Here is an 18,917-nt window from a genome sequence, read left to right as displayed (position 1 = left end):
AGAGGGGACTGGGGTAAGAGAGAGAGGACTGGGGTAAGAGAGAGGGGACTGGGGTAAGAGAGGGGACTGGGGTAAGAGAGAGGACTGGGGTAAGAGAGAGAGGACTGGGGTAAGAGAGAGAGGGGACTGGGGTAAGAGAGAGGGGACTGGGGCAAGAGAGAGAGGGGACTGGGGCAAGAGAGAGAGGGGACTGGGGTAAGAGAGAGAGGGGACTGGGGTAAGAGAGAGGACTGGGGCAAGAGAGAGAGGGGACTGGGGTAAGAAGAGAACTGGGTAGGAGAGACTGGCAGCTTAGAAGGGCATCGAATAGTACAACAACTCTCTTCACTGATCTCAGATCAGTGGTTAGACTGCTCTGCGTGGTGTTTACAGAGCGGAGATTTTGTAAGAGGTGGGGTGTCTGTTGTAAAAGGGGCTGGGTGAAAGATCGGTCAAGGGTAGCTGGGTAAAATTAGTTGTCACGCCTGTTTGATACGGAGGCAGAAGGTTTTCCACGCCTCATGCCCCATACGCCCCATACGGCGAGGCAGACAGGTTTTCCTTCATACTTAAAGAAGAAAAAATGGGAACAAAAAGATTTCTGAACGCTGTTATCAGGGTTTAAGTGGCACCTTAATGAAGTTCCCAGTTGACTTCTATTCATTTTTTTCAGTCGGTACCAAGCTGAGCACTCCTTTGTAGCAAAATTACCCATAATCCATAGCGCGCCCATTCTGGGAGATTTGCTAATTTTTGCCACCATTAATTTCTATGAGCGCTAGGGCTAATGCTAGCACCTGACCAGTCTCTACTGAAACTGTCTCTGCTGGGAGTTACTGCACCATAGCTGATCTGAGACCAGTGGAGACTGGTTTGTTTGGGATGTTTCCCAGAGGCGATTCAACGTCTATCCTCTCTGTCACGACTGCTGGGTCCCCGATGTGGACTTGAACTCCTTTTAAACTAACTGCCTTTCAGCAAATTTGCACTCAGACCTTGAGGTTAATCCTTTAATGTTAAGTAAATATGACATCCGGTGGCAATTAGCTCTCCTCACCACAAGGGAGCTTAGGACCCGCCTTCACGGCCAGTGCGCTGTCCGTGCCGAGTGAGTTTTTATTCCGGCGAAATAAAATTCACCTGTGAATAATCGTTCCTGAGAAACATTGGGAGAAAAAAGATAAAGCATCCATTTTTTGAGATTTTATTGATCTGCCATTTTAGTAATTAACGCGGGTTAATGGGAGGAAAAACCCTGTGGAATTCTGGGAAGAGAGAGATGGATAGAGAGAGAGAGAGAGAGATCACAGGAGGGGAAAAGCGGGCAACGCAGCAGGAGGAGGTCGGAGACGGAAGAAGAAAGAGCACGAAGGTGACAGACGCCTGCTGAGCGACCGGGGGAAGTCAGGAGCTTCAGTGAGATGCGGGAGAAGATGAGCAAGAGGCAGACTCATTAGACTGACGCAGAAGAGGCGCACAGATTTAGCACAGGAGGAACATAAACACCTTAAACAACCCCCCCCCCACCCCCACACACACACGTGTCTGCATCTTTCCAGGTCCTTCAATTTCTTTGGAGGTTTCTGATTTCCCACACCTGAAATGTCAGATTTATTGTAAGGTCCATTCTCAGGCTGTGAGCAAACAAGCCTGTTTGTTTAGTGCCTAGCATTGGGACAGAATATCCATGGTGTTTGCAGTACGGTGATATCAGTGGGCTGCTATCCAGAGGATCGGCTACTTGTGGCCACCTGTGGAAGGGGCGGGGGGGGTGGGTGAGGTGACGGTTCTGCTGTGACTGCTTTATAAAGTCAGTCAGATTGTGGGGGCGGGGGGAAGGGGGGGTCTTTGATCAATGTGGATGATTTGTCCTCAGGTGAAGTGGTTATGGTCTTGTCAAGGGTATTTGTTGAGAATTAATTAAGTTTTGTTTGGTAATACTTCTTTGAGCATCCTGGGGCAATACAAAAACACCCCCCTCATGTTCTCTGTTTTGTTTTTTTCCTCTCGATTCATCATTGAGCTCAGTGAAAGTCAGCGGTCTTGTAATAGGATTAGCTTGAGCCGCCAGGACAAACCATGCTAGTGATGTCACACCCTAGCTTGTTCCAAGATGGCTGTGTCCTTGTGCTCGTAGCTGCAAAAAAAAAGCGTGAACTTTATTTTTCTTGCAAATGCGTGTTCATTTCATATTTGAATGCAGGGTACATAGCTAAGGGGAAAGGCAATTCAACCAGTCATATTGCCGAGTACTTCACGTCCCGTTCAGCTGTAAAGGCTTATCCAGTGTTCCTCTCACAAGCATGTCACACAATAACAGGTGAAGACTTTGTTTTTGTTTTTTTTGCCTACATTATACAAGGAATCAAGGGAAATATACTGACCCGCAGTTATGTATGAAGGTAGTAATTTCAACCTCTTTCAGCTTTTAAACTCCAAGACCAGGGATCGCCAGCAGAGCCAGAGTGTTTGTAATCACACAGTGCACATATCTGATTAGAGTGTTCTTAACTGAACATTCTAATGCTGATGTAACAATCGCTACTGGTAACTGAAAGCAATGGAGTTCTAGAACACTGACTTCTGAAAAAACATTCCAAAAACTTACTCTTCAAAGGGCTGAACTCCTGATACTTTGGTTGCAAGTCCCCTGGGCTGGATTAAGAGCCTCAGGGAGAGGTTTTTTTTTTCTTTCTTTTACCTCACGCCCCGATGATTTCACCTTGTAGTTATCGGCTGTGTCGCGGCGGTGTTTTACTGCGGTCTGAAAATCAGGGGAAACAGTGGAACTTATGACTAGATGGCATGACGGTTGTTTCAGTGTTAATACTTTGGTTTTCATTTTAATGTGCCAGGATTTTTCTTTCCTTTCAATTAATGCTTACACACTTAAGTTTTCAGAATTGCTGCACGTCACCAAATTGAGTTACATCTTCGATGTGCAGTTTTTTTTGGTTGTGAAATGGAGTCTGAATGATTTAGGTAGTGAGTCATTGGTGTTTATTGTTTTTAATATCCCGTGTGTCTGCCTGCAGTGTTTTTTGTGCCCTTTGTTCTTTGTTTAAAAAAAAAAACAAGAGAAAAATTCCCAGTGTGGCTACCAGTGACCGCCACCTTTATTCGTTCCATCCCTGTGTTCCCATCCGAAGAGAATTGAGTCGATTTTCTTCCTGAATGTACACGTCAGTATCGTCCCCCATGGCTTTAAATACAAACTCAAGCTCTGACTAGGCCCCTGGGTTCACGAAATGGGGCAGTCTGCTCAACAGTGCCCCCCATTGGCCTTTTCAATAGAATTTTTTTTTTTTAATTCAACATTGATGGCCGTGATTGGTTCCGACGGAGGCGCCGTCTCCATGACGACACCTCCCGTTTTATGGCCCCAAACAACAACAACGGGAGAAACCGTCTGGCATATACTCTATGCAGATATATATATATATATTTTATGACTAATTTCTTTGTTTTTTAATTTTATGAAGGAAAAACATGGTAAAACACAGTGGAGGCATTTTTGTTCTGCTTTGTCCACTGCTCTTTCGCTGGTTCTATTTATTCGTCTCGTGAGCGGAAGAGCAGTGTTTGTGGGGCCCGGCCTGGGCGGGAGCCTGCGGAACTCAACGGGCCTGTTTGGTTTGTCTCCCCCTGTAGAGAAGGAAGAGCAGTGTCCCATGTCCGAGGCCTGGGACGTGGACCAGGGCCTGATTACCAAACTCAAGGAGCAGTACAGAAAGGAGCGCAAGGGGAAAAAGGGGGTGAAGAGTAAGTCCACTAGGGCGGCGCCGTCTCCCTGTTTTTTCCGCTGACGAGCTCCAGACGAGTCTGGAAATCTAAAAAAAAAAAAATACAATTTGAAAAGAATAATCAATCGCAATAAGCTTTCTCTCATTACTTCCCTCCATCTCTCCTTCTGCTGTTCTTTCTGACACCTTGGCGTTCTCCCTTTGCCTTCCTCTGAACGTGTCCCTGTTCGTTTGTACATTTTTTCGGTTCGTTTCTTTGTCTAGAGCCCCCCCCCCCCCACACTCCACGTTTCACGAAGACAAATTGCATTTGTCACCTTCCTTCCTTCTCTCCTTCAGTCATTCCTCAGCCCACGTCTTTCCTCTTCTCTTCCCTCTCCTTTCTTTTTTTCTCTCTTCGTCAGCCCCCGTTCTGTTTTTCTGCTCCGGTTACTGGCTGTGTGGGTAAAATCCATCAATGCCCCGGGGGGCCCAGGGGGGGTGAGGGTGGGGGGGGGGGCGGCCAGCCGCACCTGCAGCTGCTCCGTCCTCCGTCCTCCTCCCTGCACTCATTTTCCTGTTTGGCTGTGTTTTCATCCCTGTTTTTTTTTTTTTTTTTTTTTTCCCATCCCTCTTTTTTTTCTGTCTTCCTCTTCACTGGGTTAAGCGCGCTCAGAAACCCGTTCACCCAGCAGCACGCTAAACTGTACACTGTCCTCTTCCTCGCCCGTGTGTTCCCGCAGAACGTGTGCGGAGACGCACCAGCGCATGCCAGTACATTCCGCCCGTTACCACAACGATCCTCAAGGCGGCCCCGCCCCTTTTCGGGCTGGGTGTCAGCTAGTGACGCGATGCCCCTGACATCACTCTCTTTACCTGGGCTAGCGAACGCCACCTGCGTCACTCACATCCTCTAGCAATGCTAAGGCCCCACTCCAGACCCCTGAATTATCTCACCAGTGAACACATCCACACCGCTTTATTTATTTATTCTTACATCAAAACGCTGAGCGTAGCTAAATGTCCTAATCCTCCTGTTTATGTTTGTCTGCTAATTATCTTTCCCCTTCCCAATTATCTTTTTTATTTTCACAGTTTAGCCGCCTTTTAATTCCTCATTATTTCCTTGCCTTAATCCTCTTTATTTTAATTTTAATTTTATTTTTTAACCCACTCCCACCTCTATTGTCATTGTTGAGTGAGAGTTTTTTGTGTTTGCTTTTCTTTATTTTTGGGTTATGTTATGAGGCGGATGAGTCATTACTTTGACAGGGTAAGGGGGGGGGGGGGAGGTCTATCAGGGTGAAAGGTTGGGAGGCGCCCTACTTGGCCCTCACTTTGGGGGGGGGAGGGAGGGTGTCTCCCACCCGCACCCTGTCAGGTCCTGGCATGGGGTGGGGGGCGGGGGTGGGGCGGGGGAGTTCTGCTCAACCGTCATGCTCATTCTTTACTTCCTCTGTTCTTCTGTCGCTTGCTCGCGAGTTTCATGCCAGCCTCAAAAAAGGGTGCGCTGTAAACCATATGATAATTAATCATTTTTTAAAAAAGGAAATCCAAAATCCTCCACTGCTTTCTACATCTGTTGCTGCTCTTTACCTAAAGCTCCTTTCTCTCCCTCTTTTTTAAATTTTCAGTGCCTTCCGCTTCATTCAGTTTTTTTATTTTAAATTTTTATTTGCGAGTCTGATTCTTCTGTTGTATGTGTATTAATACTGTCTCCCCCCCACGTGCCACGAACCTAGGACCCAACCGGTCCAAGCTCCAGGACATGTTGGCCAACCTGCGGGACGCCGAGGACCTGCCCCCCATGCAGCCGTCCGTCACGCCCCCCGCCCGGCCCAGCGTGGCCCGGCTCAACGAGCACGAGCCCAACCGCGCCGACGAAGGTACCGCCCCTCCTGGGCCACCGAATCAGAGAAACTCTGTCCTGCCGCCAGCGCATTCAAACAAAATGGAGACACACTTTGCCAGTTCTGTTGGTAGCTAATGGCATAGCCGCTAATAGAATAGAACAGTGTGATTGGTGAATCCTTACAGGCTCCCCACTTGTGTCGACCAATCACGTTGTTCTGTTTTATTTGCCATTATGCCATTGGCTACCAACATAAGCTAGAGCTGGTACCAGCTGCCTTCGGCTTTGTTCTATTTGCTTGTACTTTATTGGTTGCTACTGGCAGTTTTCAACGTATCATCAGTTAATGGTAAAAGTGTGTTTACATGAATTGGCAGAATATAATATATTGCTTGGCTGAGCATGGGCCATTAAAGGGTTAATATGAGTCTATTGCCATAAATCTGGCTATAGGACAGGGTAGTAAAACTCCAGTCTTGGAGGCCAACGGTGTCTGCTGGTTTTCAGTGTGTTTTAGCACAAGTGATGCATTCAAGTCATTGATTGGCTCAAGAGTCCACATACCTTGTTCTTAATGTCGTAATTGGCTGCCGATTGAAAGGAAACTACAAATACCTACAGGCACTGCGGCCCCCAGGACTGGCGTTTGACACCTTTGCTATAGGGTGTTCAATGGCTGGACCCCCCCCCCCCCCATACATGATCCTGCTGGGGTGTGCTTTTTCCTCATTATCGCTGATTAATCTGAATTCATCTGATTGTTCTCAGACAATAAATTTCTCTGCCAGAGGCTGCGGATGTGAGTGATGTCATAAGCGCGTACGCCAAGAGCTTTTGCTTTCTTTAACTGCTGATTGTTAATCAGGAAAAAAATAAAAATCTCATTCTGATCAGTCAGTTCCTGGCCAGTGCTTTTCAGTGTTAGGGAAGTGGGGAGTGGTGGTGGTGGGGGGGGAGGTTACCACTCTCCGTGCCCAGCCTTCAGGGTCTGACTCCTGTGTGTTGCGCTGCCCCCTAGTGGAGGCCATGACGTTCCCGCCCACGTCGGGGAAGTCCTTCATCATGGGGGCCGACGAGGCCATGGAGAGCGAGCTGGGCCTGGGGGAGCTGGCGGGCCTGACGGTGGCCAACGAGGCGGACAGCCTGGCCTACGATGTGAGTACCAGTGGGGGAGGGGTGGGGTACAATGTGAGGACTGGGGTGGGGTACAGCCTGGCCTACGATCTGAGTAAAAACGAAGGAGGGGTGGGTACAACCTGGCCTACGATGTGAGTAAAAGCGTGGAAGGGGTGCTTCCACGCTTTTTTTAAAAGCGCTAATTTTGCGTTTTGTTTGTCTACTAGATCTTTAGTGCCTCAGTTCTCTGGTAGTGACCCATTGCCTTTCCGAAAGTCCCCTGTGCTGAAGCCAAGTTCCTTCAAAGGCAACATTTAGGATTAATTTCTCCGTAAACATTTATTTCTCAGTGTGTGCTGAATGCTTTATTGGGCTAGTGGAAATAAACAGTGGCGCTTTAACCGGAGGAAAAGGATGGATTGATTGGTCAGGAAAAGGATCCTGCGGCGACGTCTGTGGCAGCATGCAGATTAAACATCGCACCTTAATGACTCGGCTCGGTCAGAACGCGTCGCTAATGAAGTGGAAATTAGCGCCGCTGGCTCGAGCTGCCTGCCAGCTTTCAGCCCTGATGGTCAGTGCAGATGCATTCTGGGTGTTTTTTTTTTTCTTTTTCCTTTTTTTTAAAAATTGTTCCCTTCGGCTGGACAGAATGTACCGGAGAAAAGGGTAGCAGACGCGGCGGTGGCGGCGGCTGCTTCTCTGCTCCGTCCGCGCTCTAACCCTTCGCCGCGCAAGGAGGTTCCTGCGTGCTCAAATTGAGCTTTTGTGGCGTTCGGCAAACACGGGGGGGTGGACGGTAAACAGCGCTCGGAAATCAATTAACTTCCCCGCGCGCCGGGGCCTTGCGTGAGAGCGGCCTCCGGCTCTGGAAATGTCAATGTTTGACCCGCCTTTTAATTACCGCCGGATTTCGTCCCGCGCGCCCGAGACCCCGAGCCAATTTCCCGCGAAGCGATACGACGGCTGCGGCCCGGGGCGAGACGTGCTTCTCGACGGCCGCGGTTTCCGAATCGACGGGTTGCCACCCAGAAAAACGCTGATCTGAAACTAGCAACTCAACGATGACTCTGTTAAATATAGCAGTACCGCCCACAGACACAAATATAATAATCTATTCCGGTATTATTGCTTTGTTCTGCATTGCTGTGTGTCACATTATTTTACATGATAGTATTTTGTAATGTTTTTGTACCGCTCCTTAAAGGAACTCTATTCTATTCAGGCAACATTTTGTCTACTCTTGACAAAAAAAAAAAAAAAAAAACTGCTATGTGCTGCAAAAAAGCAAGCACTTGCTTGACTCTGGGTATTACTGTTAGTTTTTATCGGATTAGGCATTAATCAGCAGAGTCGAGCTCGTCTTTATAATTGAGTCAGATTTGCGTTTGACTTCATGGATTTATGAGGGGCTGTTTGTCTGAGGCTTTTTATTTGCGTGCACTTTTTTATTTATTCTGGATAAGTGGTTCTGCTAAATCCCTAAATGTAATTACCATTTAGCGTGCATCCTGTTATATGCATCCTGTTTTATGGTATTGCAGTACATTGTTTTTAGTACGTATGCAGCAGTTTTTGATTGTGTTTACCTCCTTTTTGTTTAGTACATGCTGGCGATGGTTGACCTCCTTTTTAGAACCCATTTGGGAACATTTTGGCAATGTTTACCTCCTGTTCTGAAGGGATTTTGCACAGTTTGGCAATGTTTACCTCCTTTTTAGAACACATTTCGCTCAGTTTGAGAATGTTCACCTCCTGCATAGAACCCAATTAGCACGGGTTTAGCAGTCGACAGCGATGTCACAAGCTCGTCGCCTCCCCCCCCCCCCCCCCCCCCCCCCCCCCAGATCACCAATAACAAAGACGCGCTGCGGAAGACGTGGAACCCCAAGTTCACGCTGCGGAGCCACTTCGACGCCATCCGCGGCCTGGCCTTCCACCCGGTGGAGCCCGTGCTGGTCACCGCGTCGGAGGACCACACCCTCAAGATGTGGAACCTGCAGAAGACTGCGCCCGCCAAGAAGTGAGCCTCACCGCCGCTACCGCCGCCGCCGCGCGCCCCCTGGGGGAGGGGCCTCCGAGGGCCCTGAACCCAGGGAACGCGTTTGATTGGGCCACGCCAAATGCCTTTGTGACAGCCAGCAAAAAAGTTTATTTGTGTTAGATTTTCTTCCTGGGATTAAGAAATTTAACAGTCCAAATCATTTTTATTTTACATTTTTAAGTGATTTAAAAATTTTTAGGAATTTAAGTTTGCTTGAACATTTAATAACAACTTTTTTATAATAACTATTATATGTGCATAAATACGTACATGCATACATAAATTGCTTACACATTTCCTAACTCTTCCTAAGTCAAGATGATGATATGAAATGGTTATAGTAAAGATACTTATAGTTTGTTTTCTGTGGCTTTTAAGGCTAGTTAAAATTATGGCTGCTCATTAATTAAAGCAGAATTTGACCACTCTGGGGAAATGTGCCTCATTCTGAAGTACTTTCATGTAATTTGAGTGAGAACTGCAGGCCCGAGTCAGGCTTAATTTGCATGTGCTGGAGAGTTTACCTCAGAGTTACCGCTGAGTCTGACAGTCTCTCCCCCCTCACCCCCAGGAGTGCTGCACTCGACGTGGAGCCCATATACACCTTCAGAGCCCACAGGTGAGCCTGCTCCCCTTCCCCCCCCCTTCACCGTTTAGAAGCTCCTCCCAGCGTCAGCGAATGGAAAATATCCCTGCGGCGCTGGTAGCTTTCAGGCCTACGCTTTTATCACCCATTCATCACCCTTTCATTTATCCTTTATTCTCATTTTCTGTTTGTGTAAATGTTCCCACTGGACCAATATTTACAGCTCCAAATGGATTAGAAAAGACAAAACCAGCCTTGTCATATATCACTGTGAAGCTTAGACTCATAGCTGTGCGATAGTACCGCTTGAGTTGGCCGAACTCGCCAACTGCCAACCGCCCCCCCTCCCCCCTCCCCCCCCCTCCCTCCCTCCCAGGCCTAACTCTCACCTCTGTTCCCTCCCCCTGCAGGGGTTCTGTGCTGTGTGTGGTCATGAGCTCCTCGGGGGAGCAGTGCTTCAGCGGGGGCGTGGACGGCACCATCCAAAGCTGGAACACCCCCAACCCCAACATCGACCCCTACGACTCGTACGGTACGCCCCGCCCAGCTGCGCTCGCTCGCTCGCGGGACGGTCAGGGAAAGGGTGACGCAGCAGTCGCTGTGGTTTATTCGGTTCAGGTACAGACAGACGCGCGGTGCTTGTTTGTGTTCCCCTCCCACTCGTTCTTATGCAACGCTAACGTTGGGAAACGGGCTGGACTGAGTCACTGCCACACGGACACGTGGTCATTGGGAAAAAAAATAGAAAGGCAAAACCTCAGCAGTCTGTAGCGCACTTTGGCGTCCACATGATTAGGCGTCATGTGATCCAGGGTTCAGTCAGTGGCCCTGCCAGACTTCAGGAGGTTCGACCGAGTCTCCGCACGGGGCTCACATTAGCGTCGCAACGGGACTCTGTGACAAACTACCCGCCCGGTGGATGCTACCACGGGTCACATGGGAAGAGAGTAGCATTACAGCTTTGATCTTATGCCCTGCCTGGGTCACTGTAGAGTGAGGGACAGTTTTCGGATTTTAAGCCAGCGCAAACACAGATGAAACAAGGAACGTTTACTTGGGATGACGTTTAATTCCCCCCCCCAAAATCCCAGGTAACAGCTCGCTGTGTTGAGTTAACGGGCCCGGTGTCTCTCCCCTGTCGTAGAGCCCTCCGTCCTCCGGGGGGCGCTGTGTGGGCACACGGACGCCGTCTGGGGCCTGGTGTACAGCGCGGCTCACCACCGCCTCCTCTCCTGCTCGGGCGACGGGACGGTGAGGCTGTGGAACGCCGCCGACACCTCCCCCGCCCTCGCCGTCTTCAACGAGAACCGAGGTGAGCGTCCCTGTGACGCATCTCAGCACTGATCCAGGATCAGTGTGGCTGCTTCACTCATAAAGGAGAAGGTTACGGTATGAGTAAGGAACTCCTGTTCCCAGATTTTTAGAAAAGGTACAGCATAGAATGGGTGGGTTTGATTGACAGCGCCGTCCTCCTATCGCAGAGCTGGGAATCCCCTCGTCGGTGGACCTGGTGTGCAGTGAGCCCGCCCACATGGTGACGTCGTTCAGCACCGGGGAGACGGGGCTTTTCAACATGGAGACGCAGCAGCTGGTCCTCAGCCTGGAGTCCACCGCAGAGCCGGGTACGACGCTAACACGCTCGCGCCACCTAATCCCTAACGCCGCCGGGGCGCTAACACCGCTAACTGTTCCTGTTCCCCGCACCCCCAGGCCTCCCCTGCCAGATCAACAAAGTGCTGAGTCACCCCACCCTCCCCATCACCATCACCGCTCAGGAGGACCGCCACATCAAGTTCTTCGACAACAACACGGGTACGAGCCCAGTTCCCCGCATCGCCAGCAGGGGGCTTTTTACGACTATATTGAAGCATTTATTCACAACAGTGCAGGCGGTAAGGAGCGATGCTTTGGTCTGTTTCCTGTGTCACCAGCAGAGGGCGCTTTCGCACTGCACACAAGCACCCAAGCATAGCCTGCAGACCCTTAGCCACGCTGCTCATGAGCTAGCAGTGTAGAAACGGTCCATTGACCTTGTGGGGTTTTTGCATCAATAATGGCGGTTGGGATTTCCATATTGACCGGCTCATAAAAAATGTTTCTTGCCGCAGTAAATGTGCTGTTAGTGAGAGGCGTCTTTCTGTCTCAACCAATCATCCTCCCTGACTGCTCTGTGGGTGCATATTGCCTTTTACAACGGCTGTCAATGAGAGGCATAAGAAGGGGGGAACCGGCGCTACTTCGCTAAAGTAACGTGGGTCCGACAGCCGGGGCTGTGACTCGGTCGGGAACTCAGAGGAGTGAGGGGGCGGGGTCGAAGACAAGAGGCGGAGTCTTCGTTGATTGTAAACACAGGACCACAGCAAGGCTAAAAAATCCAGCGTAGTATGCCTTTAAATACAGAAGGGAATGGTTGAAACGAGCATTTTCTCTGCGCTAAGAGACTGTCTGCATTATGTACACTTAACCCCCGTGCACTTTGTTGACTTGGCTCTCCTTCTTCCTGCAGGAAAATTGATCCACTCCATGGTTGCCCACTTAGACGCGGTCACTAGCTTAGCCGTCGACCCCAACGGACTGTATCTCATGTCTGGAAGTAAGTGCAGGACCAGCCTGTCTGAATCGCATCTCATATCACATTAATACATCAATGCACAGTGTTGTGTTTTAAATTAAAACCGTGCTGTTTAAGGACTGCACACTTTTCACAGGGCTGAAATGGTGTATAGAATTACATCCATTAGCGTCACATGACGATCACATGACACAGCACCAACCGCTAGGATTATTTTGAGCTACAGTTCCTATTATGAACAGTAGAGGGTGCACAAATACAAGCCAAAAACTAAAACAGTAAAAGTGAATTTGAAATGATAATCTCTCTCACACACATATCCAATCACCTATCTCCCACTCTTACTTTTCCCCTCCCACACTCTCTCACCACTTGCGCGCTCTCTCTATCTCTCTTTCCCTCTCCCCCCCTCTCTCTCTCTCTTTCTCTCTCTCTCTCTCTCTCACTCTCTCTCTCTCTCTCTCTCTCTCTCTCTCACTCTCTCTCTCTCTCTCTCTCTCTCTCCCTCCCTCCTCTTCTCTCTCTCTCTCCCCCCTCTCAGGTCATGACTGCTCCATCCGGCTCTGGAACCTGGAGAGTAAGACGTGCATCCAGGAGTTCACCGCCCACCGCAAGAAGTTGGACGAGTCGATCCACGACGTGGCGTTCCACCCGACCAAGTGCTACATCGCCAGCGCCGGAGCCGACGCCCTGGCCAAGGTCTTCGTATGACCCAGAGGCCCTCCTCTTCCTCCTCCTCCTCATCCTCCTCCTCTCTCTGCCACCTCCGCCACTGCCGCCAGCCAATGGGGACAGAGAAGGGGCAGGGCTTAAGAGGTGGGATCCCCACCCGCACCCACCCCGACACCCTCCACCAATCGGCTCCTCCTTCACCGGTCGGCTCCTCCCAAATCCACACCCCTTCACCCCCTGCACCTCTTCTTCGGACACCTGGACAGAAACGGGCGTGGCCGCGGTAGATTAGGAAGCCCCCGAGGCTGAGGTGGAGGGGGGGGGCTGCTCCAGGGTGCAGCTGTCCACTCCGACCCCCCCCCCCCCCAAACCTCCACCATCCAGGCAGGCCTGGGTGCGGCCGGTTTCTGGGCGTTTGCTCAGTTCAGCCCCGACAGGAAGTGGAGGGGAGGGGTAAGAGGGTTAAGGTTGTCTTTTTTTTTTTCTCTTTTTTTTTATGTCAAGAGTTCCACAGATGAGGACAGTGGCAGAGCATATGTGGACCTCTCTCCCAAAACTCCACCCCCCCCCCATCCACCCCTCCACCCAATCGTTTTGTCCATGTGTTCTTTTTCTCACCTTCAGGGAAGAATCTTTACACAAAGTGGGACGGCCCCCTTTTTATGATGTTAGCGACAGGTGGCATCAGGACAGATGCAGTTACGTGCGCGTTTAAAAGGCATGCTGACGTTGCCATGGAAGCACCCCCCCCCCCCTTTGCTTATTGTTTTTAAACATAAAAATGTGCCTTTGCTTCACAGTAGGGTCTCCAAATACAAGTGTCATTTTACCAAGCATTTTCTTTTGGTGGTGGGCTTACAAAAGTAGAAGTTAATTTTTAAATATAATATTGGATCTAATTGGGGGGGAAAAAATCTAAAATACATAATTATATTCCATCTTAAACTTTAAAATAGCGCCTGAGTTCATTTGAGTGCTTTTCCAAAAAAAAGAGAAGATCCGGAAGGTGAGGACTGTCCTCTGGGAGGCGAGGCTGTATTTGGCAGGAAGTTGGCTGATCACTGGGGTGGAGTGTGGACTCTGCTCTGCCAAATACTGACCCTGCAAACAGAAACTCCACCCCGTAGTTTAAAGAGGTCATGATGCGTTTTCATGGGAGTGATCTGCAGTCAGTACAGGGCTGCTGACATCACAGTGTGGGGGTACACCTTAGTGCGGTGGGAAAACTGCAGTGGATGGTATATAGACATTTATTTTTTTGGTGTAATTGCTGAGTGGGCAAGACTCTTTTTGTTGAATTCCCCTCAGTCTATTATATTATTTTTCTAAATATAGAAGAACTGGATTTTAGAATGTTGGAGATGTACTTATTTTTCTCAGTCACCAATAGCCCCTCTCCCACTGAACTTGCGTGAGTTGGCTAATTTCTAATAGTTTTTGCATAATTAAATGTATCGGGTTTTTTTTTTCTTTTTTTTTTCCCCTCTTGCACCTGCTGTGCTACGTGAACACGTTCACTGTCTGTTGTTCCTTTGTGAGGGCAGTGCCCCTCGCCTTGCACGTCTGTCTGTTTCACCACTGTAGTGAACTGCTTCTCTGAATTTCCAAAATTACTGAGAAACAACGACTTGACCTGCAGACAGCCAACGGTGGCCAAAAACAGAAAGACTGTGAACGCTACTCCTACGACTGCAGCTCTTACAGATGGGTGCGGTGTTTCTGGTGTTGGGAGCGTACCTTTCTTAAATATACGGAGTGTGTAGACCAACATCATAGGGAAATGTTGCCAATACTGTAATATATTAACAAAATAGAAGTCATGTGAACTGAAAGTTTAAAAAAAAAAAAGCTAAATTATTCCAGGGGTTTATTTTTTTAAAGTAATTTGAACAGGAGTAATTGATGTTGTTGAGCCAAGTTTTTTTTTTTTTTTTTTTTTTGAAAATGCTCTGGTTTTTAATGATATTCCTCATTGTCACAAGAAAATCAGCTTTTCCTCAGAGTATGGACAAGCTGCATTAGAAATAGGTTGCTATAGTGATTGATATGTTTTTGTCTTAATGCTCCCCCCCCCCACCTGCCACCCTTTTACTGTGCATTTATTTTATACTGTCTCTGTGACTCATTGAAAGCCAAACAAATCAAGTCTTTGACAGTGGCCGGGTAGAAGTACAATCTTTATTTAAGGTCGGCCACTTCCTGTTTGCCTGCTGTGGAGTTCCTGTCTAGGACGGAACAAAGATGGAAACATCTAGTCACCTATACATTAGCGCCCATCAGAAAGATGTGTTGAGCGAATGCACAGCTAAACCTTTAAAGGACTCACCACTTTTAAAGCACTCCATTTAAAACTGTATGTGATTCATAGAAAATAAGTTTAATGGAGAGAGAGAGAGAGAGCGGGAGAGAGGTGCATTTTTAAAAAAAAGATTATTTTCTGATTACTTGAAAAACAAAAAAAGTGAATCTTTGGGATGCTAGGTGTGTTTTCTTGAATGGCTGCAGATGATTATTTTGTTTTTATGATGAGTTTGTATGCTTCTTGAAAGCTCTGTGAGTGGAGAGAGAGTTTATTTTGTTTGTATTTTTTTTTTCCGTCCCCCCAGAACATTAAGTCTTTGCCGTGAACCATGGAATGATGGTGGGGGGTTGCTGTTTACCAAATGTTGTGGTCTCTTGAGATGTCTTTTAGAAGTTTCTCCAGGGATGGTGGGGGAAATATAAAAAAAAAAATGGGGAAATGTATCTGTATGCATAGTACTAAAAAATATTTTCAGAGGTGTTTTGGTGAATCAGTTATTAATTTTTAGAAATTAAAAAAGTAAAATTCAGAAACATGTATAGTTTAAAGTATTAAAAAAGATCTATTTATAAATATACAGTATATATGGAAACACATAAATTGACGTGAAATGGACCCTGTTTGGTGTGTTTCTTAGTGGTGCTTGTGTAGTCTCTTGTACAAAAACCATTGTTATCAGTCCAAAAGGGAGTGTGGGGGGGCCCCCTGCTGGCCAGAGAGAGGTACAACAGAACTGCAGTGCCATTATCCTGCCTGGCTTTGGCTCACCTCGCAGCACCGTCGCCACGGTGACGCAGAAACGTTGTCACGACGATGCGGTAACGTTGTCACGACAACACAGTGGGGTTTCAGGCTTTCGGAGTGAGGGTTAACGGCAGGGTTCTGAATCCCCAGCGAAGGGGATGGGGAGTGCAGTGGGGGTGGGGGGTTGTTAGGCTCGTATGATATCCTGCAGCACACAGAAAACGGATGGCTGTGTATTTGGGGGGGGGGGGGCAGAAGACCTACCGCATGCTGCCGGCCGTTTTAATGTGGTCTGCTTATTCAGCTCAGCCACAGAAGGAGTTACTGTGTTATTACAGCAGTGAATGGCAAAAGCTTACAATGCTTCATAATCAGTGGTCATGCTAGCAGATCATTCCCCCTCCGCAGACGTGCTGTAATGAGTCGGGCCGGGCTAAAGTTTGTACGCCCTCCCTTTAAGATGCCGGAAGTTTCTACAGTGACTCCCCCATTGGGGAAATAATGAGATATTTGCAGGATCTGCTTCCTTGCAGCATTTGCTAAGGCTTTGTCGAAAATTGGACCTTAGACCTTTACCAGGAATCCCCAGGCACAGACAAGTGTAGAGTTGAAATTGCGGCCTTTCCCGAAAAACAAAACCGTTTTCCGGTGAGATTTACAGGTGCCTTTCACCTGCCATCTCTGACCTCACCGGGAATTCTGGGAAAACGGCGGAGATAGTTCCGACTTCACCAAGCCAGTCAGGCCACGTCTTACGGGGACTTGCGTCCGAAATTCCAAAAGTGAGGCAGGAAAAAAAACGTATTTGTTAAGCTCGCGAGCGAGGTCCCAAAACCAGGTCCCTGCACCCCCGCATCCTCCCCTGCACCCCCCCCCAGCCCCCACCCCCCCCCCAAAGCAGGGCCGCTCAAACGTACAAACGTCACAAGAACCGCTGAACACTTCAACACACCGACACTGGCACAGGCGTCCAGAATAATCCAGACCGAAAAGGAAAACGGGAGCGGATGGGTATGCCAGGCGCACCTGTAAAGAAACTGCGTCGCTCTTTCAGAGTACTATTGTACAGACACGTTCTTAAAGATCATGTGTATTTGATAAATATGCTAATTTTCTTGTACAGACCTTATTATAGTTTTATTCTTTCTTTCCATAATGTATTCTCTTTTTTCCCCCTCAAACGGGAGAGTGACAGATTTATCAATAACAATAAAAAGATTATGTTGTATTTCACGTGTGTGCCTAAGTTATTTCCACGGGTGCTAGTGTTTATGCAATCTTTAAATTCTGACTTCAGTTTTTATGCCATTCCCATTATCTCTCTGTTTTCAGATTGTACTAAATAGCAAACAGGGGTATCCAAAATGGTGTGTCCATCTAAAACAGTGATGACCAATCATGTGCCATGGTGGACCGAGAGTACGCAGGTTTTCATTCCAACCAATCACTACACCTGCTGACTTCACTAATTAACACACCTTCAACCAGAGAGTTGAAGTGATTGGTTGGAATGAAAACCTACACACCCTCAGCCCTACCATGACACATGATTGGGTACCACTCGTGTAGGCAAGTAAGCTGTTTCAGACACGACCTTTGATTGGCTTGGCCCAGGGAGGGAGGGATTGAGCCAGCAGGGTTATCTCTGCTTCAGTGTGTAGAAGCATCCTATTATTTAATACTTAGAGAGGAGCTGCAAGGACACTAAAAAGATATGTTGCAACTCCCCTCTGTTGTATGTAATCCGTCTTCCTGGAGAGCACCTTTTGTGTTTGCTGGTGCATTTTAAGCCCCTTCAGAAGCTCTGTTTATCTGCTGTGCTCTTGATATCTTGATATTCCTTGAGATCAGACAGGCTTGTATTCATAAGGAGAGGATTTTTTTTTTAAACTGAAAAAAAAAAAAATCTGTTTCAAGACAGATAGCATGGCGCTATGGTTTTTTTTTCAGATAACTTTTATTACAAATGACTTTCAAATACTGGTCAGAATGTTTGATTTTGTTTTCAAAGTTGTTACGCAAAAAGTACAGTAACTTACATGTATATGTGTGGTTATATACAAAAAATGACAGAGCAAAAAAAAAAAAAACATAAAAAACTGTATAAATAAGTTGTACATTTATGATAACTGTGCCAGTCATGGCAGTACATAGAGGGGAAAAAGGGGGAATGTGTTCGATAAGTGGGTGACACTGCTTCCCTTCCCTCCTTGGGACCACGATTGGATGAAATTTGTGCAGCTGAACTTTGTTTATTTTCCACTGAGTGGTAGAAACAAGGGCTTGGTGCTCTGTGTGTTTTTTCATAAAAATGTCATCTTGTTTCTCCTTCCCCCGGAAAGCATTCTAACTAAAGAAGCTTCCGAACAGAAAGGGAGACCTTGACATCCAAATAAAATGTGTACCTATGTGTGCGTACATCAATTACTAGCATGCTTGATAATATTCATAAATGTGATACGTTTGTCTCTATTTACAAAGACCTCATCTGTAGTCAGTTGAAGGTTGTGCTGCATCAAGGATTTGAATCTGAATATGTTGTTCACAGGCACTTCCTTACCATTCTGAAGGTGATTCCTTTCTGTTGTGTTTAAAAGCTGTTTTGTTTCAGCTATTAAATTTTCTGACCGATTGACCATTTTCACAATGCCTGTGCAGGTCGCTCCAGGTAAGGCTGAACGCGTAAATGTAATTTTAAGTAAAGCTTACCTGGGATGAACTATTTCAAATCTTTCAAAACTCACAGTAACTAGATGCAATCTAGACAAAGGTACCGTGGATAATTATAAAAAATCCAGAAAAGGTGGTTAAAAATGGATGCTGTTGCCCTCTAGGACCATGACACTGTAACAAGGGAGGCCATCTTAAAAGAGTTCAACATCCTGTTAAGTACTGTCTCTGCACTGATGGCTTACCGACAGCATCATGAGCACTGTCTGACCACCCCAGCCCCTCCCAAAAATGCCACCCCCTCCCTCCCTTTCTGAAATGGGGAACAACCCCCCCCGCCCAAGTGTCCGGAGCACACCTCAGTTTCGTGGCTGGGTGTTGAACTCCTGGCATATGTTGTGGATGATCTTGGGCACAAACGTGTGGAGGTCGTCGAACTCCTCCACGAAGAAGGAGTGGTCTGTGTCCGGGTCGGTGGCGATGTACTCCAGCTCCTCCTGGGCGGCCCAGGCGATACCCACGGAGTACGCGATCACGCCTGGGGGGCGAGGGGGGGGGGGGGAGGGGGAGAGGTGAGACCATCTTACACTTGCGCCCGTAGCTCTTCATACATAATAAGATTTGATGGGCTGGTTTTGTGGACACACATTCATTTTAG

General features: G+C 47.8%; 2 protein-coding genes across 4 annotated transcripts in view; one reads left to right on the top strand and one right to left on the bottom strand.

Annotated features, from left to right (window-relative positions):
• Positions 1-16,817, top strand: part of strn (striatin, calmodulin binding protein) — a 67,732-nt gene extending 50,915 nt beyond the window's left edge. Inside the window, exons 7-17 of the mRNA XM_064325171.1 lie at positions 3,450-3,741; positions 5,444-5,587; positions 6,572-6,708; positions 8,517-8,692; positions 9,285-9,332; positions 9,710-9,831; positions 10,444-10,611; positions 10,781-10,921; positions 11,010-11,111; positions 11,806-11,892; positions 12,413-16,817. Coding sequence (XP_064181241.1) covers positions 3,450-3,741; positions 5,444-5,587; positions 6,572-6,708; positions 8,517-8,692; positions 9,285-9,332; positions 9,710-9,831; positions 10,444-10,611; positions 10,781-10,921; positions 11,010-11,111; positions 11,806-11,892; positions 12,413-12,582 — 1,587 coding nt within the window. The 3' untranslated portion in view covers positions 12,583-16,817. The remainder of the gene's footprint in view (positions 1-3,449; positions 3,742-5,443; positions 5,588-6,571; positions 6,709-8,516; positions 8,693-9,284; positions 9,333-9,709; positions 9,832-10,443; positions 10,612-10,780; positions 10,922-11,009; positions 11,112-11,805; positions 11,893-12,412) is intronic.
• A 709-nt stretch (positions 16,818-17,526) lies between these two features.
• LOC135244621 (vitrin-like) overlaps positions 17,527-18,917 on the bottom strand; it is a 28,363-nt gene continuing 26,972 nt past the window's right edge. For all 3 annotated transcript variants that reach the window (XM_064317067.1, XM_064317085.1, XM_064317077.1), the window contains one exon: positions 17,527-18,797. In XM_064317067.1, the coding sequence (XP_064173137.1) occupies positions 18,619-18,797 (179 nt within the window). In that variant the 3' untranslated portion in view covers positions 17,527-18,618. The remainder of the gene's footprint in view (positions 18,798-18,917) is intronic.

The sequence above is a fragment of the Anguilla rostrata genome, chromosome 2, assembly GCF_018555375.3.
Source record: "Anguilla rostrata isolate EN2019 chromosome 2, ASM1855537v3, whole genome shotgun sequence".
Lineage (NCBI taxonomy): Eukaryota > Metazoa > Chordata > Actinopteri > Anguilliformes > Anguillidae > Anguilla > Anguilla rostrata.
Note: the sequence above shows the minus strand (reverse complement) of the source record. Positions and strands in the feature narration are given on the sequence as shown.